At 31.0% G+C, this 27090-nt stretch overlaps 3 protein-coding genes and 1 long non-coding RNA gene across 6 annotated transcripts; 1 reads left to right on the top strand and 3 right to left on the bottom strand.

The window, feature by feature from the left end:
• Positions 1-305: 305 nt before the first annotated feature.
• LOC110651314 (uncharacterized) lies at positions 306-8242 on the bottom strand. Its single transcript, XR_002494153.2, has 2 exons — positions 7696-8242; positions 306-7624 (listed from the first exon to the last, which is right to left on the bottom strand). It is a non-coding gene; the product is annotated as an uncharacterized LOC110651314 (long non-coding RNA).
• A 3967-nt stretch (positions 8243-12209) lies between these two features.
• Positions 12210-13281, top strand: LOC110651312 (uncharacterized). The gene is made up of 3 exons (XM_058150836.1): positions 12210-12340; positions 12628-12789; positions 12894-13281. Exons 1-3 carry the CDS (start codon positions 12210-12212, stop codon positions 13279-13281), a joined length of 681 nt encoding a protein of 226 aa, XP_058006819.1.
• Positions 13282-13936: 655 nt separating this feature from the next.
• On the bottom strand, positions 13937-16752 carry LOC110651311 (actin-97-like). Its single transcript, XM_058151754.1, has 5 exons — positions 16699-16752; positions 15988-16057; positions 15254-15647; positions 14333-14946; positions 13937-14224 (listed from the first exon to the last, which is right to left on the bottom strand). The coding sequence occupies exons 2-5, from the start codon at positions 16045-16047 to the stop codon at positions 14159-14161; spliced, it is 1134 nt and encodes a 377-aa protein (XP_058007737.1). The 5' UTR covers positions 16048-16057; positions 16699-16752; the 3' UTR covers positions 13937-14158.
• Positions 16753-22975: 6223 nt separating this feature from the next.
• LOC110645715 (actin-97) lies at positions 22976-25675 on the bottom strand. Of its 3 annotated transcripts, none has more exons than XM_021798948.2 (5): positions 25582-25675; positions 24956-25025; positions 24233-24626; positions 23326-23939; positions 22976-23220 (listed from the first exon to the last, which is right to left on the bottom strand). In XM_021798948.2, exons 2-5 carry the CDS (start codon positions 25013-25015, stop codon positions 23155-23157), a joined length of 1134 nt encoding a protein of 377 aa, XP_021654640.2. In that variant the 5' UTR covers positions 25016-25025; positions 25582-25675; the 3' UTR covers positions 22976-23154. The 3 variants fall into 3 exon arrangements, with proteins under 3 accessions (XP_021654640.2, XP_021654639.2, XP_021654637.2); XM_021798947.2 differs by having other exon boundaries at positions 25531-25657; XM_021798945.2 differs by having other exon boundaries at positions 25426-25609.
• Positions 25676-27090: the final 1415 nt, after the last annotated feature.

Below are 27090 nucleotides of genomic sequence, written 5' to 3'. Positions count from 1 at the left end.
ATCATATCGTTAATTTATCGAGAGATTTAATTATCAATTATGATAAAGTTAAAAGCTCATTTTAATTAATTATTACTTTTATGTATAATAGTTAATAAATTATTACTATTTAATTTATAAAATTTATTAAAATATAAAAAGTATTATTTTTGAAAATCATGTTTATCATTTAAATAAAAGTAATTTAAATTTATAATTTAAGAAAAATATTTAAAATATGAAATAATATTATATTTATAAATTATATAAATCACGTATTCATCGATTGTAAATCCTGTCAAACCTTATTAAACGTGCAACGCATGTGTCACAAAAATAATCCACTTAAAATTCCCATGACATAAGCAAATAATTCCCTCTCATAAATACATACACAGTACATTTGATAAGAACTACAAACTAGAGAGAAACCGAGTAAATCATTTCATCACTTCTCAGAGTAAACAACATATTTGATGCTTTCACACAGAACCAACAAGATGGGAAACCCTTTTTTACATGAATTCAAGAGGCAAGCTTCTTTCTTCTTGAAGGAGAAGATCAAGACTGCTCGCTTGGCACTAACAGATGTTACACCCGCAGAACTGTAAGTTTGGATTTTTACATCAATAATTCAAAACCGAACAAGTTCTTATCTTCTATTGATTTTTAAAGACTGACAGAAGAAGCTACAAATGGAGAATTTCGGGCACCGGATACACGTACTATGGGTGTAATTTCAAGAGCTGCCTTTGAAGTTGATGATTATTGGAGAATTGTTGACATTCTACATAACAGGTTTCTTTTATTTGGATCTGGTTTAGCTATTTGAACCAACATATATAGCTGTGACCTGAATTAAAGATTTAATCTTCTGTTTCTGTTGCTTTTTAGGTTGACGAAGTTCGAAAGAAAAACTTGGCGGGTTACCTACAAGACTCTACTTCTATTAGAACACCTTCTAACCCATGGTCCTTTAAGAGTTGCTGAAGAATTTCAGAGAGATAAAGAAGTCATTAAGAATTTGGAAAGCTTTCAATTTGTTGACGAGAAAGGGTTGGTTTAGGACATATGAGCATATCTTCCTTGGTTGTGCCATTCAAATTTTTATTGTTAAGAGTATGTATCTTTAATTAATTAATCATCTGGTTTCAAATGCAGATTCAACTGGGGCTTGTGTGTTACAAACTTATCAGCAAGAATACTGAAGTTGCTGGAAAATGAGCAATTTCAGATAGAAGAAAGGGCAAGAGTTCGTAAGTTAACACGAGGGATTCAAGGGTATGGTAGCTTCCCCCATCGATCCCTTTCACCTGATGAGAATTTCAAAGACTTGGGCTTTAGGAAATGCAAAAGGTCTAATTCTAACTATAGTGATCAAATCAATAAAGAATACGAGTTCTTGGCCTCAGATGACTACTTCTTGATGGAGGAAAGGATCCACAAACCAGAAAAAATCTATGGAGATGTCAGCCCAGGACTTGATGACAGTGGGAAAATAAAAGAGGAATATGCAATGGAATTAGATCATCCATTCTGCTACAGTGATCATCACACTTCGGAGTCTCTTCTTTCTGCTCTAGAATGAAGTTTCTTAATTTTTTAGGGGGAAACCACAATTTATTACCCTATACTTTGGCCTTTTTGGCATCGAAGGTGACACGGTGCACAAATCTATGCCAGACCCAAATACTTGTGTTTTCTTATTTCTACGAGCATTCGTAATTCTAATAAGATTCTTTATTTTACTAGATAAATTTTATTTATATTTCTTAATATATTTAGAATTATAAAATACAACTTTTATTTAATTTAGGTATTTTAAATATGTTTTCTATTTAAATTAAGTCTCTTTAATTCATTTCTATCTATATTAGGATTTAAAACTCTATAAATACCCATTATATTTCAATCATGTACAAGTTTCAAGATTTATTTAATAAAGTATTTTTCTTCATAAAGCTATATTTGTTTTGTTTTATCTTTAGATTATGGATTGAATCATGTGTTTCTTAAGATCTTGGATTAGATCTTATTTATTTTCAAGTGTTTGAACGTGTGTCGATCCTTTTTTGCATTGCACGCTGCGTCAGGAGGCATGTACTTTGTTTTGTATCAATTAAGGACAGAAACTTTGACCCCATTTTCACAATAAGAACAAATTGCTAACGGCGTTAAATGACGCTGATGCGGCACCTATGTATGATGTAGCACCATGCATGATATGGTGATGACGTGGCATGTCACATCAATGCCACATCATACAAGAGTGACACATCTGCATGTCACATCATCGAATTTTATACTATAATTTATTTTATCACGTAAATGTAAAAAGGTGAAAGTACATGTCTTAAATTACAAAAATGTGAAAATACATATCCTAAATTACCAAAAAAAAAAAAAAGTTTAAGCTCTAAATGCTACAAGTATAAAAATTTTGAAAGTACAAAATAAGGAAAAAGATAAAGAGATAATGAAAGATAATAAGAGAGAGAGAGAGAGAGAGAGAGAGAGAGAGAGAGATATGGAGAGAGATAAAGACAAAATGACACTCACTATGTCTCCCTCTCTCTCCATATTTCTCCCTTTCTCTCTTCCTATTTGTCTCTTTCTCTCTCTTTCACTATTTAAAACTTTCGCGCTTTTAAATGTACATGAAAAAATAAGGAAAGAGAGAGAGGAATGGGAGAGAGAGAGAGAGAGAGAGAGAGAGAGAGAGAGAAAGTGAAAGTACATGTCTTATGTTACAAAAATATGAAAGTACATATCCTAAATTACCCAAAAAAAAAGTTTAAGCTTTAAATGCTAAAAGTGTAAAAATTTTGAAAGTACAAAATAAGAAAAACGTACAAAAATTTTGAAAGTACAAAATAAGAAAAAAGAAAGAGAGATAATGAAAGATAATAAGAGAGAGGGTGAGAGAGAGAATGAAAGATATGGAGAGAGATAAAGACAGATTGACACTCACTATGTCTACCTTTCTTTCCATATCTCTCCCTTTCTCTCTTCCTATTTGTCTCTTTCTCTTTCTTTCACTATTTAAAACTTTCACGCTTTTAAATGTACATGGAAAAATAAGGAAAGAGAGAGAAGAATGGGGGATAGAAAGATAAAGAGAGAGAGAAAGAAAGAGATAGAGAAAGGGAGATACAGTGAGAGAAAGAGAGAGAGGGAAAGATGAAGAGAGAGACATGAAAGAGTCAATTTATCTCTATCTTTCCCCATACCTTTCATTCTCTCTCTCTCTCTCACTCCACCTCTCTCTTTCCTTATTTTTTCATGTACTCTCAAAATTTTTACGCTTTTAGCATTTATGACTTTAACTTTATATTTTTATTTTTTTTAATTTAGGACACGTACTTTCATATTTTTACAATTTAGAACATGTACTTTCACCTTTTTACACTTAGATGACAAAATGAGCGATGGCATAAAATTTCATGACATGGCATGCTGACTTGGCACCCATGCATGACGTAGAGTGATGTGGCATTGAAGTGGCATGCATAACGCCATATCAGTGTTATTTAACACCATTAGCAATTTGTCCTCTCGTAAAAATGAAGTCAAAGTTCCTGTCTTTAATTGACATAAAACAAAATATATGTTCTCAATGCTAAAAAGGCCAAAATACAGGGTACTAAAGTGTACTTAGACTTTTTTTTTTTTTTTAATTCTTTGGGTAATAGTTTTAGAAGGATATACTTTCAAAAAATGTAAGAAGTATTTTGTTACAAGAATGCAACAATAATTATAGGTTGTTGAGGGTTTTTAGAGAAACTGAAAATAGACTATGGCTAGTAAGGATATGTATATATTAAAATAAATTAGGTCAATTGCAGTTGATTTAATGAAAAAAAAAATGCATCCAACAAGGTGAGTCTAAGTAAGTAATAATGGGAATTTCCTTTTTTTTTAAGCAAAAATTACATTAATAATGAAAATAAACTAGAAAAAACTTAGCAATTTAAGCCCTGATAGACCACCCAATACACTAAACTTAAAAACTGAAATGCTAAATGAAAAAATCTGGAACAAGAGAACAAAACACGAATGAAAACAAAAACCAAAAGTCCTGAATTACACTGCAAAACAGAAGACATAACAACACATGCAATGCAGCACAACAAGAAACATGTGGTACCCTGACAAAATAGCAGAAACACTAACTGAAACCAAGCCTTCTACACTTGACGTCCATTATGAATATATATATACAACTAAAAATTAAATTTCTATATATATATATATATATACTCAATAGACAGCAGAGCCAGTTCGTTATGATCATTTTCAAACTCGTTGTCTTTCGAAGAAATTCAGGCAACAAGTTCTTAACGGTCTTCCTCAGGAGATCCACGAGAAAATCCTACAAAACATCATCCAGTCCAGAACCAAGGAACAACTGGATGTTTTCAAAAATGTCTCAATTTTACAAAAAACAATCAGCAGAATCACAATGGATGGTCATGGGAATGGGAGTTCTATTCAAAACCTCACTTTCACTGCACTCAAGAACATCCTAACTGAATTACTCTCGTCTATCCAGATTGTGAGCACAGCTTAGATTTCAACATCTCTCGCTTCAAAACAGCGCAGATATCTGAAACTCGATATCTAGACGCACGAGAATTATTCAAATGAGGAATGTTAACTGGAGTCCGAGTTACAAAATCTGATTGTGAAATGACAAGGTTTTTGAGAAATCGAGTCCTCTAAGAAGTCAGAAGACTATTATTTCGCCTAAAACCAATCAACATATAAATCATTTCAACACATCAAGAAGTATTAGCAAATGGAGAGCTACAACAAATAATCCATTACTTCTACCTGCATACAAAATTTCCTCATCTCTATCATCTCTTTTTATATAAATAAAAATTCAGAAATAAAAAGAGGCACTCCTAGATTAGTAATTAATTACAAACCTCTGAATAAAGCTTTGAAATGGATCAGGTATCCAATTCCAAACAAAAAAGATCTTTTACAAAAACTTCATTCTGCATTTGTATTTTTCAAATTTGATATGAAATCAGGATTTTAGCAAATACAAATTGATCCAAAAGATAAATACAAAATCGCATTCACAGTTTCCTTTAGATAGTATGAGTGAAAAGTCATGCCTTTTGGCTTGAAAAATACCCCATCAGAGTTCCAGAGAATTATGAATGAAATTTTTAATCTATATTCAAAATTTGCATAGTCTATATAGATGATGTTCTTGTGTTCTCAGAGTCAATTGAACAACACTTCAAACACTTAAGAACATTCTTCTCTGTTACAAAATGAAATGGCCTTGCCGTTTCAAAATCAAAGATTTCTCTCTTCCAAAACAGGGTTACGTTTCTAGGCTATTACATATCCCAAGGAACCATTACTCCAATAGAAAAAAGTCGAGAATTTTCAAACAAATTTCCTGATAAAATCTTGGATAAAACCGAGCTACAGAAATTCTTAGGTAACTTAAATTATATCTTAGATTTTTGTCCAAATATTAACCATCTAGCAAAACCCTTGCATGATAGGTTAAAGAAAAACCATGTTCCATGGACAGATCATCACACTGAAGTAATACGGATTACACTTGACCAGGCCTTCTACACTTGACTAAACTAAAAAGAGCGGCCCAATGGCATAATGAAATCAGAGAATAGCAACAAAGCTTTAATCACGATTAATCCTTGTTTGGCTAAACCATCAGCTATCAAGTTGGCTTCACGAACGATATGGGTTAAAGACACATTATGCAACTGATTTTTATACTCGAACTAGCTAATACCTGGGTTGCTGTGGTTATCATATATGCTTATAAAATCAAAAGAAGCTCAATAATGGGACAGATAAATCAAACTAACCACATTTAAAAGCGAACACTTCAATTGGATAAAGAAGACGTTCTTGCAAACTTACAATCTCCAAGAATATATTTAGTTAGGTACAAATGGGCACTTAAAATAATAACCACAGCAAAAAATATTCATATCGACAATATAACCATAACAAACTGAAAACTCATTTGTACAATATTTTTCAAGTTTTTGTTGCTTATTCATTTATTAAATAAATAAATAACTATCAGCATAATTATCAAAATTACAATCCAACATCAATTACCATGAACATTTTCAAAGCTATAGAAATCAATTTCCAAGTCATTTATATTCCACAGCAAGTTCTAACTCCTACCAATTTTAATATACACTATCCAATTTGATAAGGATTTTCTTATTAATTTCTCAATTTTCTTAGCAACACTAATAAGGATATTAACTACAAATAAGAAGTTGAAAGAAGATAAGATTACTTACAATAAAATTGAAAAGATATTGCCAACAACTTCTGTAATGTTTTTTAAATTTTTTGTTATGTTTTTAAATTTCAAGTTTATAATCTTCAGCAGATTATTGAAAGAAATGTCATTATATAAATGACTCTAGAATCAATAAAACATAGACCATTTTTAGTCTCATATATGCTCCTACATCATTTCTTAAAAAAAACCAACAATGGTATCAGCCCTAAATAAAAGAGAAAAATAAAAGCCTGCAAGCCAAAGGTAGGATTACAGCATGGAAAGAAACATAACATGGAACAAGAAGGTTTTCTCCAAAAATAACAAAACCAAACACGAAAAAAAACAAGCCAAGCACCTCCAACAAAACAAAATCAAGCCAAGGGACCTAAGTATGTCCATAAACTATAGAAAAATGATGAAGAGACCAACATGTCTCAAAACTTTAACAATCATAAAAAGAAAAAGATGATAAAGAGACTGGCAAAGAGAAGCTGAAAAATGAAGATGCTTGGTGATGAATTCAAAACCACAACAAAAGATGCAAGAAGTACTGAAAATGCCTCATCTGCTGCAGATAAGATCTTGAAAGAAATAAAAATTATCTATATTAAAATTGAAAAGATGCTGCCAACAACTTCTATCATGTTTTTTGAATTTTCTGTTATGTTTTTAAATTTATAATCTTCAGTATATTATTGAAAGAAATTTCATTATATAAAGGCCTCTATGATCAATAAAACATAGAGATGCTTGATGACAAATTCAAAACCGCAATAAGAGACGCAAGAAGGAGTGTTGAAGATGCCTCATTTGCTGTAGATAAGGAGTAGAGAAGATAAAGATTATATACAATAAAATTAAAAAGACATTGCCAACAACTTCTATCATATTTTTTTTGAATTTTCTGTTATGTTTTTAAATTTTAAATTTATAATCTTCAGCCTCTGTAATCAATAAAACAGTGATATTTCATTGAGTTGAGTTGAGATCTCACTCCAATAACCTTCAAAATATCCATAAATTCAGGCCAGGTCTACTAAATATTCAAGAATCTGATTGGTTTGGGGGCCCAATCAACCTCGTTAGTCAGTCTCCAAAATTTTTCATTTCATTGAAAAGAGACTAAAGCCATATCAACAGAGCTCATGCCATGTAAACATTAATAGAGCTCATGCCATGTAAACATCTTTCCACTCAATAGCACCTCATTAAGATTCAAATTATTTACAAAGGAGCAGGAATTAGACATACCAGCAGAGGAGTACTGCCCACTCTTTCTCTCGAAATATTTTAGAATTTGATTAAGCACGAACCATTTTCGGAAGCAATATCGTTTCATAGAATTTCCTGCTCATTAAGAACACAGGGGCCATGAACAAAAACAAAATGAGATTCTAAATTGCAAGTTAACACCGTACCTATTAGATGAATCCACCTTCTATAGACACAGCTACTCTTTACTAGGATTGGGTCCTTGTTCCATATAACCATTAATAACACACCTTCTATAGACACAGCTACCCACCAGAAAGACCTTCATCCTTGGCAACGGACGAAACCAAATTACCTATTCCCCAAACCCTTCGAATCACAGAGAAGGACACCGTATCAGCTTTAGTTTCCTGAATAGCCACTATCAACTTGTGCTTGGTTATGAGACTCCTAAGGTGGGACTTCGTCTTCGCACCCCAAGACCCCTGCAATTCCATGAAAACAAAGATAGAATACCATAGCTCTTTCAGATTAGGAAGGGGAAAAGTTCCCTCAAGTCTCTCGACAAGCCCTTAATTGCAACTTTGGAGAACAGCAGCGTAATGAGCAATTTGCTTCGCAAAATGAGTGATTATCCGTCAAAATAAAGCCCAATGTCCCTTCCAATCTCAAGAATCAGTTCTGCTTGTTTGCCCAAAGAGAAAGGCTTAAGTTGAGATATAGCCGTTGGGCCATGTGTGCAGAGGATCTTGCTCATTCTCATAATTTAACTGTCAGAAGGCCGATGGTGTTCACCGTCTTTTTTCTTGTCAGTTTTGAATTGGGCACCTGAGCTCATCTTTGGGTTGAAGTCCCATAGATCCACTATGGGCCTCTCTCTTCTTCTTTGTTTCATTACTCAATTTTTTTTTTATTGACTCCAAATATAAGACAGAGGCCCATTTGAGTCCAGGCTATTATTTGGTCTAATTTAAAATCTTAAGGATATTTTATAAATTAATTTTTGATAAAATATTTAATTTAATTTTTATATTTATTGAAAATTTTCATTTTATTTTATTTTTAATTTTTTATTCAATTAGCTCAAAATTTTTAAGTCTCCAATAAGCTCTAAGCTAATTATTTTTCTATTTATTTAATTTTAACCGAGATTAATTTAGATGCAATATTAATAATTTTGGAAACAATTATTTTAATATTATTAACCTCTTTCTTCAAACAAAAGCAGCAGGCTAGGTTTTTTACTTAGAAAATCAAGTTGTTAGTCTTAAATTAACCTAATAAAATCCACATAAAAAAAAAAGAGCCAGTTAAATTTTGCTATTTTCATCCTCATCCCACTTTAGTATTTCATTTCCGTCCCATTATCTTTAAAAGGGGAGAATATATTAATTCCCAACGGGATAAGAGATAGCCAAAATGAAGGCTTTAAAGGAGTATGTGGAACTTTTCTTCTTCACCATCTAATAATATGGATTCTAGCTAGCATTTGAGTGGATTACATGTTAGCTATGCATAATTTGGACACGAACAAAGGCAAATCTCTCTCTCTCTCTCTCTCTCTCTCTCTCTCTCAGCAAGAAATCAAAAGAAGTGCTTTTGGTGACTCTTTTGACCCTGTAAAGTTGCAACCAAAATTGTTAAAAGAGATTCATCCTAATGGGATTAAATAAATCAAGTCTAAATCAACCCCAAAAATTAAATGAATCGAGTATAAATCAATCTTAAGAATTAATTCAATAAGGGAGGATTGCCCAAGTAATTAGTATAATTTTCTTATCATAAATCGATGTGGAACAACAGTTAATTGAGTCTCATTTTGAGTGGGTATTAAAGAAAAATATCTCATATATAATTTAAATAACTCTTTTCTCACAATGTCTCTTTAGAGTCGATAACAGCTTTAGATATTCACTAATAGGTATATATTTCACGCATGATTTTGACTTTCAAAATAAAATTAAGCTCTATACATTTTATATATCAATGTAAATCATTTTACTTCTTTACACGTTAATTACACGTTAATGGTTGCATTATGCATACAACTTTATGACTAATTATCCAATTAAGCAATCCATTTGATGATAGGATTAGGAGCTTATGCATTAAGGAAGCATAGTGGTAGATAAAGGGAGATAGTTTTAGATAGAGAGAGAGAGAGAGCTAGCTGTGGGTGTGTATATTCTCATGAATGTACATCTATTCACTTGGACTGCAAATAGTGCCCCGAGATTTAGCTTAATAAATACACTCAGACATCATTTTATCATAATAAAAAAAAATAATTAATTTATAGGCAAAAAAAACTTATTTTGGCCTTTAAAATATGAGCTAATAATCATATAATTTTTTAAAATATTTCATATTCAAACAAATCTTTCAAATTTGCCTCAAATATAATTCAATCAAAACTATGCAAGCAAATCTTCTAGTACACAAGGTTTTCATCAATAATATTTCATAATTAATTTACAATATTCAGTAAATATCTACTGCATTTTAAAGTAAATAATAAATTATTCTTTCTCAAATACTTTAATAAGCTTCTCTATGAATTCATCATATTCGTCAGAAAAATTTCTTGAACTATTCGAGAAAAAATAATTTATTAATCTGCTCTAAGGTGCAACAAATATCCATCAGAATATTACAAATAAGATATATAAAATTGCTTAAGAAAACTCAGGGCACTAGAAAATTTTCTTGCACAACCTTGGCTAGATTAATATTAGATGCAAATTATAATTTAGTCATTTTTATCTATTTTTAAAAGTTAAAGGACTTATTTATTCTAATGGCTTATTTGATCTATTTTTAAAAATTTAAAAGACTTATTTAACTTTTTAAAAAATAAAAGGGTTTAATTAAATCCCAAACACTTTCAGGATTTATGTGAATATATTTATAGTGACGATCAATGATTCATCACCAGTAATATATAATAGCGACAAAACTCCATCACTAATACTTTAGCTGCAAGAGGCTAATCCATGCCATATGTCGGGTTGTTTAAGTTTGGCGTTAATAAACTCCCAGTCCGTGATACATATCATTGACACTAATAATTTTTAGCGAAGGATATTTCATCACTAAATACTAAAATAATTTTAATTTCTATTATCACAATAATTAGCATACATTAAAATTTAAATATTATTATTATATTTATACTAAAAAAGTATATTATAATTCTTAATAAACATGATATAAAAAATTAATAATTACATAATATAAAAAAATTTAAAATACAAACATTATTTATATGTAAAAATAGATTGGTATTTATTTTAGCAAATTAATAAAATTAGTATAGTGAAAATTTATTTTATTTATTTTAATTTTTTAAATTTCACATTTCACAAATATTAATTTAATATAATTCATTCATTATACCAATTTTATTAACAATTAATTAATTAATTTCTTATTTTTTTTATTTTTTATCCATTTATATTAATAAAAATTGTCATAATTTAATATTTTGTTAACTTAATAAAATACTAAATAGTACAAATTTTCAATTATCTAAAAAATATTTAATATAGTTCATTCACTATACTATTTTTTAATTTGTTACAATAAATATTGAAATAAAACTCAATTTGTCCCATATACATATTGGGGTCTAATTTAGCTATTTTTAACTTCTGATCCCATTTAATCTAAAAGTTTCGATTTATGTTTATTTCAGCCCAAATTTAAAGAATGTGCAACTTACTCATCACATAGCGTCGTGAGTTACTTTTTTTTATTATTTTTTAATATTTTTAAGGTTAATTATTTAGTTAATTATTTTTAAAATTTTTGAACATAGTTAATTTTTTTAATGAAAATTCAATAATTAAATTAGTTAATTTTATATATTTTACTTTTTTAATATCAAATAATAATATGGAAATATAAAAATAATATTTTTCTATTTTAATATAATATTTAATTTTAAAAAATAAAAAATAATTAAATATTTAGTAAATAGCTCGTGTAACATAAATTATGGAGATTGGGCTAAATTAGATATAAATTAAAACTTTTAAAATAAATTGAATTAAAAATTAAAAATAAGTTAAATTGAATCTTTCCATGGTACAAATTAAGCTTTATGCTAATAAATATTAATAAACTTTTACATATAAATACATTTTTATTTTTAAAATTGTTATTAATTTTATGTAAATTTTCAATTTTTTTTACATAATAAATATTAATTTTAAAATTAATTCTTATATATTTATTAATTACAAAAATATAAAAATTTATTTTAATTATAATATTTAAAATTATTTTATAAAATATTTGAATAATTTTATAATTAATAAAAATTTAAAAAACTTTAAAATATTTAGTGCATATTTTTAATCATTATAATTTGCAGATACTAATATATACAAAAGTTGTTAGACACTACTTTCCCTAAAACAACATTTAACTATTTTTTTATTATTTTTTATTCACTTTAATGATAATCTTTTTCTTAATACTTTATTTGTTGAATGCTTATGTAACTAGCAACCATCTCCCTCTTCCACTACATCCACCATTTTGATAAGTACTGATGAAGTCACCTGGTTGGTAACTTTTTTTCTTTTAAACACAATTTTCTTGGGAAAAAGCCCTAGTGGAGCAGTTGGAATCCTATAAGTACATTGGATAATAGTTACAAATTAAAGAGAAACCAAGTGGAATTCTTTCATCACTTCTCATAGTAAACAACATATCGATGCTTTTAGACAGAACCAAGAAGATGGGAAGCCATTTTTTCCATGAATTCAAAAGGCAAGCTTCTCTCTTCTTCAAGGAGAAGATCAAGACCGCTCGCTTGGCACTAACAGACGTTACGCCAGCGGAACTGTAAGTTTGCTTTTTTACATCAATAATTCAAAACCGAACAAGTTCTTACCTTCTATTGATTTTAAAGATTGACAGAAGAAGCTACAAATGGAGATTTTCGGGCTCCAGATACACGTACTATGGGTGTAGTTTAAAGGGCTGCCTTTGAAGTTGATGATTATTGGAGAATTGTTGACATTCTACATAACAGGTTTCTCTTATTTGGATTTGGTTTGGCTATTTGAACCAACATATATAGCTGTGACCTGAATTAAAGATTTAATCTTCTGTTTCTGTTGCCTTTTCAGGTTGACGAAGTTTGATAGAAAAACTTGGCGCGTTACCTACAAGACTCTACTCGTGTTAGAACACCTTCTAACCCATGGTCCTTTAAGAGTTGCTGATGAATTTCCGTGCGATAAAGAAGTCATTAAGAAGTTGGAAAGCTTTCAACTGGTTGACGAGAAAGGGTTGGTCTAGTATATATGAGCATATCTTCCTTGGTTCTGCCTTTGAAATTTTTATTATTACAGTTCGTATCCATAATTAATTAATCATCTGGTTTCAAATGCAGATTCAACTGGGGCTCGTGTGTCAGAAACTTATCAGCAAGAATACTTAAGTTGCTGGAAAGTGAGCCATTTCTGAAAGAAGAAAGGGCAAGACTTCGTAAGTTAACACAAAGGATTCAAGGGTTTGGTAGCTTCCCCCAGCGATCCCTTTCACATGATGAGAATTTCAAAGACTTGGGCCATTGGACATGCAAAAGGTCTAAGTCTAACTATAGTGATGAAAACAATCAAGAATACAAGTTATTGGCCTCGGATGACTACTTTTTGATGGAGGAAAGGATCCACAAACCAGAGAAAATCTATGATGATATCAGCCCAGAACTTGATGACAGTGGGAAAATAAGAGGAGGAATATGCAATGGAATTAGATCATCCATTCTGCTACACTGATCATCACACATCCGAGTCCCTTCTTTTACTCTAGAATAAAACTTTTAGGAGAAGAGAAAGATGAGAGGAATGAAAATGACTTGCTCTTTGAATGCAAGTGTAGTGATACTCGATTATTTGTGTGCATATGAAGCAAGGGATATGAAAGTTGAGCTATGATACTATCTAATTATAATTAATAAAAAAAAATACAAGAGAAAGGTAGAGTTAGCTATATGTTAAAATTCATTTTGTTTAATAATAAAATAACACCTCCAACTAAAAAAAATTAATAAAAATAATAGTTAAGTTAGGGGATTCACAGACCAAAATGTTAATTAAAAAAAAAAAGATATTTTCCCCCTCAAGTAAATCAATTTGAATTTCCTTTTATGTCATAAAAGTTCAATTATCATATCTCAAATTCTACTTTTAATTATTTTAATAAATTTCTTGTATATTCGTGAAACTTTGAGAAAGAAAATAACAATACCAGGTGAACAAATTATCATGGACATCTAAAGAGCATACACCCAATCTGTAGTTGTGTACTAATTGACACCCAAAACCAACTCATAATGGTCATTATTATGCAAGGAGGCCATAAACCCATTAATAAAATTAAGGGGTGCAGATCAAAATGCATCTCATAAGTATTTTTAAAAATAAAAATAAATAAATAAATAAATAAACTTATTAGGATAATAATAATGAAAGAATTGGACCATTTTGGCAGTCTTCTACTCGCCTTCTCAAAGTCATCTCTCCAGCACCAAAATAAACATGGAAGGACAACAAAGCTAGAAGAGAAAGGGTGGCAAGCTACCCACTTCTTTCCAAGAAACAAAACAGTACATTTTTTTTCTCCTCTTCCTCAACAATCCTATTCTTGAAAAATTTAGAAGCACTTCCTATGCACAATTGATGGTCCAGATTCGTCATATTCTGCCTTTGCAATCCACATCTGCGCTCAGGGAAAAAAGCAAGCAAAGTCCCCATTGTGAAATCATCGTAAAAATAATCTTCAAGTAAGAAACATTTGTATATAAAGCATAAATGAATTTGAACCAACCTGCTGGAAAGTGCTGAGAGATGCCAAAATGGAACCACCAATCCAGACACTGTACTTCCTCTCTGGAGGTGCAACCACCTTGATTTTCATGCTACTTGGGGCCAGTGCAGAGATTTCCTTGCTCATTCTATCAGCAATACCTGGGAACATGGTTGTGCCACCACTGAGGACAATGTTACCGTACAAGTCTTTCCTGATATCAACGTCACATTTCATGATGGAGTTGTATGTGGTCTCGTGGATGCCTGCAGCTTCCATTCCAATCATGGATGGTTGGAAAAGGACCTCTGGACAACGGAAACGCTCAGCACCAATGGTGATGACCTGACCATCAGGCAATTCAAAGCTCTTCTCCACTGATGAGCTAGTTTTCGAGGTTTCTAGCTCCTGCTCATAGTCAAGAGCAATATAAGACAGCTTTTCCTTCATGTCCCTCACAATTTCCCGTTCAGCTGAGGTGGTAAAAGAATATCCACGCTCAGTAAGGATCTTCATCAAGTGATCAGTAAGGTCACGGCCAGCCAGATCAAGACGAAGGATTGCATGTGGGAGGGCATAACCCTCATATATGGGAACTGTGTGGCTGACACCATCACCAGAGTCCATCACAATACCTGCACAGCAAATTCCAGAACAATCACAATAAATAGACTAACATAAGTTCAATGAGATAAAATGGACTTCCCAGGATATGATCACTTAAACAGGAAACAAATTAACTAACATCTGGCAAACATCAAACGAATGATATGAGGAGAACACTCCAAACAAACTAGTTGTTCAGCAAAACAACTCACAAGTCTTATCTATATTAAAATTAACTCCATTGGGCACATATACATTGTTATTTGCACATCAAAGAGCTCCATTTTCAAATGAAACGGCCATTGAATGAAGAAAATTATTTGACTGCTCCCTTACCAGTTGTACGACCACTGGCATACAAGGATAGAACAGCCTGAATGGCAACATACATAGCAGGAGTGTTAAAGGTCTCAAACATGATTTGGGTCATCTTCTCACGATTAGCCTTCGGATTCATAGGAGCCTCAGTTAGAAGTACTGGGTGCTCTTCTGGGGCAACACGAAGCTCATTGTAGAAGGTGTGATGCCATATCTTTTCCATGTCATCCCAGTTGCTGACAATACCATGCTCTATGGGGTATTTCAAAGTTAAAATACCACGCTTGGACTGAGCCTCATCACCAACATATGCATCTTTCTGGCCCATGCCAACCATCACACCAGTATGACGAGGACGACCAACAATGCTGGGAAACACAGCACGTGGAGCATCATCTCCGGCAAATCCAGCCTTAAAGCAAATGTTGAAATCAATTCCCCCAAAACCAGTATACAGGGTTAAAAAATAAAAAAAGAAGTTAAAAGGTTAACCGGCATAGGTTGCAAGTAACCGGCGCGAATGCGATGCAAAAGAAATTAGTAGCCTGTTGAATCTAGTTTATAGAAAGAGGCTTTTTTTCTTAAAAATGAAAAATATTCCCTATCCCAAAATACTTTTGGCAGTCTCAGAAAACATAATGAAACAACCCTCCAACCCAAAATCCACCCAAAAGAAAAATGAAACTAATATAAATACTTTACATTTTGAAATTTCATTCAGATTCCAAATGCAATAAAGTCCAATTGCATACCTTAACCATTCCCGTTCCATTGTCACAGACAAGGGGTTGAATGTCCTCAGCGTCAGCCATCTTCTACTGCCTGATAAAACAAACTGGTAAAGGTTCATAATTGCTAGTAAAATGCACCATGATCACTGCTATTTTCTCCCCTTATGTTTATTCAAGGCTCATTAGCACTGTATTACTAAGCTAAATAAATCAAAAGCAAGGTAAAGATTGGCATTGCAGATATTGTGATGCAACACAATCATAATATGCCCCCAAGGTACCATAGGAGATAATAGAGTGTGAATTGATAATTACAGAGGAAAAAAAGGCATCTTTTCACAGATGTCAAAGACTATAGCATTGCAATAAATGTATCACTTGATAAATTAAATAAAGGCATTTTGGTGTATATATCACATCAGCCATATAACATTGGCCCTTTTAGGCTGATATCATTCTCTTCTTTTCTTTTTGTTTTGGTTTTCCTAACGTAAAGTTCATGTTTTTGTTGATTAATTTCTATCTTGATACTGCAATCTGCTTCCATTTTCATTTCTGTTCAAGCTACAACCAATGCATATAAATCCAATCAAATGAGTTAAAACGCAAAGAACCCACAAATGTAAACAAAAATTCCGATCTCAAACATAAAAAAAAAAAAAAAAATCATTCGATCTTCTATCCAATTTAAAAAAATCACTAAACATAGAGAATCAAGAAAACAAACTTAACAATTTCGAAAGCAGATCCAATCGCAGCTTAACAGAGGGAGAAATGGAAAGGAAATGAGAGATGAGAAACAGAGCTTAATTAAGGAAAGGAAAGAGTAATTGAGAGAGAGAGAGAGAGAGAGAGCAGAGAAAAACAAGTGTTAGTTTTGAAAGCGAAAATAGAGAGGATGAAGGTGATTATATGGAAGAGCGAGATGCAATGAGGGCCGTTGGATCAGTTGTGGTGCTTTTTATTAAATTTTGTGTGGGCACAACTTACAGAGAAGAACGCGTCACGGGCGCCCTTTCTTCATTTCTTCTTTTCAAACTTCAAATCCGCCCTTCGCGCGGCCTTTTTAGGTGCTTCATTATCACACCCTTTTATTCTTATTTACTGCAGGAAAAAATTTTATTTTATCCTTAAATTTTAATAAAATTAATTAATTAATTTTATTATTTTAAAAAATTATATTATTTAATTTTTATATTTTTATTTTATAAATTATTTAATTCCTCCCGTTAATTTTTTTCTTTGAAATTACTTTAAAGCAATTCTATTTAATTTAAATATTATAATTATTTAATTTTATAATTTTAAATTTATTAATTATTTAATTTTTAAAATTTAAATAAGATTTACACTCTTTTATAGGGAGATTTAGCCCTTGTATTTGGCACTCAATCAGACAAAAATAATTCTTATAATCAACGCACAATTCAAAAAATTGAATTAATTTAATAAAAATTATTTAAAAATTAATTTTTTAATAGAGAAATTGGGGCACGATCTAATTTTATTAGGTAAGCAATATAATTTCAACCATTAAATCAAAAAGCAAACTAAGTTAAAGTTAATGAAGCCAATTTTATTGGCAAATATTTAATTTAGCCCTTTAGTTAACGGATAAGTTCAATTTAGTTAATTTTTAATTTTTTTGTTTAATTTAATTTAAAATTTTCAATTTAAATTCAATTTAGCTCAAAAATTAAAATTTATAAGCTAATTTTCTTGATTTTTTTATTTAAATAAAAAAATTAAGAAATTCAATTTCTTGATTTTAGAACTAAATTTCTTGATTTTCTTTATTTTTTGGTGAAATTGGATTTAAAATGAAACTTTTTAAATAAATTGGATAAAAAAAAATTGAGAATAAGTTAAGTTGAACTTTTCCAATAACAACATAGGGTAAATTAAACTTTAAGCCGAATTTTATCCATCCATTTTTTTTTCAGAGAAAATTTAAAATTGATGGGTTTAAGGGTTCAATAGCAAAAATATGAAAAGTTTGAGAGGTTAAAATTAAATTTTAACTTTTTATGATACATTTTTCATTTTTTTGACAATAATTTATTGTAGAATAGGGTTTTATTTATTTTTTTTTATATTATGACATGATTACTTTTTATTTACCACCCTAAATTTATTTCCCAAATATACTTAAAAAAATAATATCATTGATTTAAAGAATAAATAATATATAATTTAGATATATTTAAAATTCTTTTTAATGAGAAAAGGCTTAAAATCTCTATTATAAAAATTTTAAATTTGAATTTGCTGAATATACTTGGAAATTTGTGAGATGGGGAACTACCTTTTGCTTAGATGAGTATATATCCAAGAATTTATTCACAAAGATTTTTACACAATTTAATTTGGCACTAAATATTTGATCATATAGGATCATTGAATCTATAAGATGTCTCACTAGAAAGCACCATATGCATCACTTTTTTTTTCAAATTATATTATTCAATTATTTACTCTAAAATCCAATGTTGGATCATTTTCTGGTATTTCCACATGCGGATCCTGGGCTTGAGGAGGCTCAATGGTCAGGCCTGTAGTGCTGCTGGCAGAGTCTGTAGTCGGCGAAGGACCTGTCTGAGATGCCGTTGGCTGTAGATCAGCCATGAGCAATGTTGTGATAGAAAAAGATAGTATAGGAAATAAATATATAAATTATTTTTTTTTAAATTAATACTTAAATGAAACATAAAAAGAAATATTATAAAAAGGTAATTCTCAATAAATATACTATTACTTTTTGTAGAAATTTTTTAATATAAGATTTATTTTGTTGAAATGGGTAGAAATCTAACCAAAATATATTCAAAACTTTTAATAAATTGATTTCAAGCACTAGATTTATGATATTGAGTCATTTAAAACTAGGAGGGAGGATCACCATGGAGTTAAAATTAAATACAAATTTGGATAAGATCACCTGTGAGACTCAAAAGGAGATGGAGTATACAGAAATTTTGTTGATCTTTAGGTAAGCAGAATCAAACTTCAAAGACCATTTGCAAACTAGTGGTCTAAACAACTTTAATTTCAACACAAACTATTGTCACATTAAGTTGTATTGGATGTCAAGTGGATTGGTCCAAAATACTATATGATCTAGTCTTCCTGAGTGTAAATACCTCATTAGGAATATTAGAGGGAAATTGATAGAAAAGAATACAAAATCCTCACTAAAATTGGCATAATCCATATGAAACTTGAAGAAAAAGAAGGAAGAAGGAAAGAAAAGAAAGAGAGAAGGAGAAGAAGAAAAAAGTGCCAAACAAATAAAAGGTAAAAGAGGTAGGAAGGAAATAGAGAAAGGGAGGAAGGGACACTGCAACTTAATGAATTTAAGACAGTAGTCGAAAACTATTATCTTATACGGTTATACTGTAGCCATAAATCAATAACAACGATTTGAGAATTGTTACATTTATACAAATCATTCTTTAATGGAGAGAGGAACCACCTCCATCCACAAAAGATTATTAGACCCTAAAGATAAAGTTAATTTAGTTTAAGGAAGTGTTTGATAAAAAGTAAAAAAAAAACAATGATTAAATTTTAACCTCTAAAAAGAGTCATTATTAACTTAATATCTCAAGATTAATATTTAACCCCTCAATGTGACATAAATATTAATTAAGTTAAAAGTTAATATAATCTCTTTAATTATTTAAATAATATTAATGAAATATTAAGTTACAATAATAATAATTATACTTATTAACATCCAACCAAACGCACCCTAAAGATCCTCACATGATCATCCCTTTTAAGTATTTTTCTTAATTCTGGCTTTTACAATGTTTTTTAATATAATACCTACTAAGAAAAAGTTATTTAATATATAAATACAAGTAGATATAGAGGACCTATTATTATTGCCTGCTGGATCCAACTCATTCTAGTTTTCCACTCATTTATATTTTATGGTAACTTGACTATTTTAATAATGGTGCATACGGTTTCTAGTTCTCTTCAATTAAATTAAAAAATAAAACTAAAAAAAAAAAGTAGGAATTGAAAAATATTTGAAATTATAGAAAATAATTACATTAGATCTAACTTATTTTATTATTTTAAAATTGACATTGCCCTTAATTCTCAAGTCAGCAAATAAGTCTTTTAGATCCTGAAATAAAAAAATATGTTAAGTCAGTGGCTTGAGTAAGGCCACTTTAATGCTCAAGTGTAAAAAGAAAGTCGATACTGAAAGGAAATTAGAAGAATGGAATTGCGTACTTTAGCTATTGTCTTGATTCCTACTTATAAGGTGAGGAATAACGCATTTTCGCTACATTTAGAATCTTACCAACTCATATTTAATTATTTTCTTCCTTATTTTACATAAATACAAAACACTATTAGGCGAAATTCTCGATAGATATATAGTATATCCCAACAATTTGTAATCGATTTCCAAGATAATCCTTTCTTATCCAAACTGCTTATGCCTTGTCCGAACACTTTGTACCTTCCCAATACCTTGTGTCCTATCCTAACACCTTGTACCCTATCTGAACATCTTATCCCTTCTCTAAACATCTTTGATCCGTTACTCTATAACAAATCTGAATCCAACCCAATCCCAAAGGATCTGAACTCTCTAAAGACATACTTGCACTTTTTGTGCATACTATATCAAAAATAATTCTAATTTTTTAATGATAACCGAATAAAAAATTATATCAAAATAAAAAAACAAAGTTGAAATTAATTTTAATTCCTAGTATACTAAATAATGTTAGAATTTTGTTAGTATTATAATAGGATTATAAAAATTTAAAACAATATTTTTTTTTTCATATAATGTCTAATTTTTTCCTTTTCAAATTTAAAAAAAAAATTGTAGTATAAAAAAAATTCTTTTTCTCTATTATTGTAAGTATTTATAACTTAGCTCATTAATAATATATTTTGGTGATAAATATGAAATATCAAATAAAAATATTTTTATTTATTCACAAGTTTATATATATATATATATATATAACAATACATTCCTATTGAGTTAGGAATATCAATTTCTATTGACTTAGAAATAATACATTAGTAGCTAGTTATGAAATATTAAGTTTCGTTGATTTATTAATATATTAGGTGAGTAGGTATTATGAATTTATATTAACAAAGGTACCATTAATGGAAATATAATTAATAAATAATGCTAATATTAATCAAATAGGCTACTCTTTATAATTGATATTATTTGGCCATTTAAGAAAATTTATGTTATTTAAAGAGTTTGGAAGGACTCTCGGATTCAGAGTTTGTAATTATATAGAGGTGCTAGTTTAATATATTTAGACTTTTCATTATTTTATTATTTAAAATTTTTATTAATTATTATAGAAAAATTGTTTTTATTAATTAATTTTTTTATAAATAATATAAATTTACAAGGATATTTGTATTTATAAGCTCAACTCTCATTCATATCTTTATATAAATTCTATTAAAATTTAATGGAAAATATCATACTATGAATTTTATATTTTAAAAAATTATTTATATTTTAAAATTTTTCTAATTTGATTTTGTTTAGATTAAACTTATTTAATTTTAAAGATTTAAAATAAATTGTTTTAGTTTAAAATAATATAGTTTTAACTAAAATGATGTAGTTTTGGATATATATATATATATATAAAAAAAAAACTAAAGATTCCAATCGAGAACTACATAATCAAGAATTGAAATAAAAAATAGGAATCAAGGCTGAAGAATAAAAACTTGAATTTTAATTTTAATTCTTAGGAAAAAAAAATTGAGATTAAATTTGACTCCAAATATTTTCTTTGAAGTTCATCTTTTAGAGAAATTATGTGATAAAACAATTGCGATAAATCAAGTAATGACGGTAGCTAGAGAATAAACATTGGCTAACTCTGTGTCAGCAACCACAATAATATAAAGAATGCAATGTTACTCGATCATTATTAAATTGATTGCAATATTTTTTTGTCCGGATTGTATGGTCTTAGAATATAGGTATTTAACCTTAGTTTATTCTTCATGTGGCCGCCCACACTAGCCAGCTATCGAAAATGTTTAGAAAGACTGCTCCACCTTGGAAGAAGGAACAAACAGATGCAGTCAAGGCATTAAAAGAAGTGACTTTGAGTCCGCCACCTCTAAAAATTTCTAGCATAGGACATCAGATCCTTCAGATTGATGCCAGCGACACCCACTGGGGTGCTTCCTCATCGAAGAAATACAAAGAGAAAAAGCATATCTGTGGACATACTAGTGGAGAATTCTCAGAACTTCAAAAACACTATCATTCAGTGTATAAAAAATTATTAACTGCCAAAAATGGGATAAAGAGATTCAAATTCCATCTCATTGGCCACCATTTCACTGTGATCATGGACAGCTCATTGTTTCTTACAGCCCATTTACAGCCCATTTTCCACCCAAATGCCCCTTTCAACTATTCCTATGAACAACCTCCAACCACATATCACCCATCTCCAACACTTACCCGGTATGAACTATAGAGCCCATCTTTTTCGGAAGAATCTCGTCCTCCAAAAAGAAAGATTGATACAATCAGAATAAATCATTAATTCTTTCTCATTCTTAAATTGATTGGATTAGTTCTTTCTCTCATTCTTAAATTTATTGGAATGAAATGATAAATTTATTTTTCGCCTCTTTGCCAATAAATCAAAATTTATATTTTATATGAAATAATCATCCAATAATTATTGGATATGCATGCATGTAAATTTCAATAAGTCAATATAAAATCTAAAAAATTTGTGATCACCTTACAATTTTTTTCTTTTTTTTTTAAATAATCACCGCATTTTCGTATATGTCATACTATTATTTGTTTATCATTTCATGTTAAATATCGACATAAAATCATATTTTATTATTTCTCCACCCGAATAATCCATCGTAGTGACAAGATTAATCAAATGGATCAAATTAGAAGTAGACATTTTAAATTTATAAACTTAGAATAGTAATAATGAAAGAATTGTGGAAAGGACCATTTTGGCAATCAACTCCTTGCCTTCTCAAAATTATCACTCCAACATCATAATAAACATAGAAGGACAACAAAGCTAAATTGAACAAAGTGGGCAAGCTGTCCACTTCTTTCCCAGGAAACATAACAGTAGTTTTCTTTTTTTGGACCCTCTTTCTTCAACAATCCTATTCTCAAAAAATTTAGAAGCACTTCCGATGCACAATTGATGGCCCGGACTCATCATATTCTGCCTTGGCAATCCACATCTGCAATTAAAGAACAAGCAAGAAATGTCCCCCATGAGAAAAACAATCTCAGATTTAACTTCTAGAAGGAAACATGCGTATATCAATGAATGAATGTGAACAAACCTGCTGGAAAGTGCTGAGGGAAGCTAAGATGGAGCCGCCAATCCAGACACTGTACTTCCTTTCTGGTGGTGCAACAACCTTGATTTTCATGCTGCTTGGGGCTAAAGCAGTGATTTCCTTGCTCATTCTGTCAGCAATGCCAGGGAACATTGTTGTGCCACCACTGAGGACAATGTTACCGTACAAGTCTTTCCTGATATCGACGTCGCACTTCATGATGGAGTTGTATGTGGTCTCATGGATGCCTGCAGCTTCCATTCCAATCATTGATGGTTGGTAGAGGACTTCTGGACAACGGAAACGCTCAGCACCAATTGTGATGACCTGCCCATCAGGCAATTCATAACTCCTCTCAACTGAAGAGCTGGTTTTGGAGATCTCTAGCTCCTGCTCATAGTCAAGGGCAATGTAAGCCAGCTTTTCCTTCATGTCCCTCACGATTTCCCGTTCAGCTGAGGTGGTGAAAGAATACCCACGCTCAGTGAGGATTTTCATCAAGTGATCAGTAAGGTCACGGCCAGCCAGGTCAAGACGAAGGATGGCATGTGGGAGGGCATACCCCTCATATATGGGGACTGTGTGGCTGACACCATCACCAGAGTCCAACACAATACCTACATAGCAAATTCCACAAATCAAACTAAAAATAGGCTAATCAATTTGCTAAAATAAAACACGTGATGCTTGGAATAAGATAAATTAGACTGCAGGCAAACAATAAATTAAATAGAAAATAAATTAACTCATCTCTGACAGAAATAAAAGATAATGAAAAACTATGGCCAGGAGAGCACTCCATACACACTATCTTTATGTCACACCAATTAACAAATCTCACTCGACAGAAAAATTAACATCATTAGGCACATAAACATTATTATTACCAGAAAATCATTTGACTGCTTACCAGTTGTACGGCCACTGGCATACAAAGATAGAACAGCCTGAATGGCAACATACATGGCAGGAGCGTTGAAGGTCTCAAACATGATTTGGGTCATCTTCTCACGATTAGCTTTGGGGTTAAGTGGAGCCTCAGTTAGAAGTACAGGGTGCTCTTCTGGGGCAACACGAAGCTCATTGTAGAACGTATGATGCCAGATCTTTTCCATGTCATCCCAGTTGCTCACAATACCATGCTCAATTGGGTATTTCAAAGTCAAAATACCACGCTTGGACTGAGCCTCATCACCAACATATGCATCTTTCTGGCCCATGCCAACCATCACACCAGTGTGACGAGGACGACCAACAATGCTAGGAAACACAGCTCGTGGAGCATCATCTCCAGCAAATCCAGCCTTAAAATAAACGTTGAAGTCAGTTCCCAAAAAAGAAATGAAATATTTAAAAAGCAGACCCAGTTAGCTTACTAGCATGCATAAAATAATAGCATAAGAAATAGTAGCCTGTTCGATCTAGTTTCTAGAGAGAGAGGCTTTTGTTCTTAACAAATGAAAACTATTACTTTTCCCAAAAATAATTTGGACACAGTTTCCCCAGAACAGCTTCCAGAAACAACCCAAAAGGGGGAAAAAGAAGAAGAATAAATGGAATAAATCTGTTCTAAAATTCTACCAAACTGTTCAGTAATACAAACACAATAAAAAAAAAAAATTCAATTACATACCTTCACCATTCCTGTTCCATTGTCACAAACTAGGGGTTGAATATCTTCACCATCGGCCATCTTTTACTGCCTGCAAATACCATTATCTGATCAATCCATAAAGTTCACAATTTTAATATATCACTACAACATCAGCAAGTCATTTTCTCTCGTAATGTTCACTCATGGCACATTAACATTATATTATTGAGGTCAGTAATCTGATTAGTTAATTGACAAATCAAGCACCAGAAAGCTTGCCATCACCTTAAATATGAAATATTACCAAAAAAAAAGAGAAAGAATCCATCGAAATGGAAACACAAGGACATTGGCTAATGCAATTTTATCTCCTACTTCTCTTTTACATTGAAACAATGTCCCATCAACCAATCCAAAAATTGAAAGCAACCACAAAGAAAAGCAAAAATCAGATATCAAAATTAAAAATTCCCCAATAAAATCAGAATGAAGAAACAAAAGGAACAAACTTCAAAACTTTCACAGGCAGATCCAACTGCAGCTTAACAAACCAATGATAGACACGCCGAGAGATTGAGAGAGTGATTAATTAGATATTAACAGAGAAAAGGGACCTTAATTAGAAGAAGAAGAAGAACAACAAGAGAGTATCAGAGAGAAAGCACCGAAATAGGCGTTGGAGAGCACAAAGCGTTGGTTCCGTTCCTTTTGAAAGCGAAATGGAAGCGCGAGATGCAACGTGGGCCGTCGGATCTTTTTTTTAACCTTGCAGAGAAGAACGCTTCATTGGCTCAATTTCTTTTTCATCTGAGGTTAATATTCCAGCTCCTTCAGGTTATTCAGTCATTTTATAATTTTCCGGCCGTGTTGACTATTTTACCCTTTTCTTTTTTTAAAGAATATATATATATATATATTTCTAAATAATTTGTAGTAGAAAATTTATTTTTAATCTCTTATTAAATCTTAATAAAGGTAATTGTCATTTTCGATAATATTAATTATTATAGGAGCGATTCAAAATAAAATTATTTAATGAAAATAGCAGTTAAAAGTAAAAATATATTTTGGCGAAGACACTCTTTTATAACATTATATAATTATTCTAGAAACTTCTAAAGTAATTGATGGATGATTTATTAACCATCTAGTTTGAGTTTGAAGTAGAATTAACCCAATGACCCAACCAATCCATAATCATGTTGGAGTTGCACATGTGCATTGCTAATACACCTTTTCCTTTTCTGAATAAAGAGGGAATGTAAATAAAAAATAATAAATGGGAAAAAATAAAGGAACCCACCTTTCATAAAGGATTGGCAATTTAAGATATTTTGGGTTAGAAGAGGAAAACTAGTAAGGAGGAGCAAGTGCTTTTTCAAGAATTGTCATTCCAAACTAGCTGGAGCAAGCTTTTCCAGCCTGCAATAGTTGTTGAGCAACTCAATAGATGAAGCCTTCCACTTCAATGGTACCCTTGTTGTAGCCCACCACAAGGCCACAACCATTGAAAGTGGACAGGACGATGAGTTGGTTTCAGATGAGGAAATCTATGTTCCTCACCTGCTGTATTTTTAATCATAAGATCCATTGGAACTGTAAGCTTTCAAAAAAATTCTTGCTTTGATGTCAGGGCAAAAGTGCTTTTGCAGATCACATGTATGGCTTTAGCACTATGATTTATGTTTATGTGAAATTTTTAAAAAGAATAACTGTGCAAATTGAATTCTTTATCATACAAAATAATCAAAAAATTCTCTTTGCACACACAAAGCTCATTCCATCTCTGCATAAAAAATCTCTGCTTCTTGATTCTAAAGATTTACCCACAACCTGTGCACTGTAACTCAGCTTTTCATTCATCAGTTGACAAACATTGCAGTTCTCTACCAGCAACATAGCCTCAATAGCCATAAAATAAAAGGTAGAAGATGAAGCCTTCAAGGTCATGGGCTCAAGGCAAATACCCTGCATTCATGCTTTTCTCTCAAACTTTCGTTCTAAACTTGGCAGACAAGAAGCAAAGTTCAGTGTGAACTAAGAACTGGCCAGCAGTTTCTGTTTCATGATGAGGAATGTTGCAATGGTCAATTTTTGTCGTATCAATTATCAACTAAAAGTTAGCTAATTTGCAAGTTGAAGATCAACCCCATGATAAATTCTAAGAAAGCATA

This window comes from Hevea brasiliensis, chromosome 8 (assembly GCF_030052815.1).
Source record: "Hevea brasiliensis isolate MT/VB/25A 57/8 chromosome 8, ASM3005281v1, whole genome shotgun sequence".
Lineage (NCBI taxonomy): Eukaryota > Viridiplantae > Streptophyta > Magnoliopsida > Malpighiales > Euphorbiaceae > Hevea > Hevea brasiliensis.
The sequence above is the reverse complement of the archived record's forward strand: the minus strand, read 5'-3'. Positions and strand labels throughout refer to the sequence as shown.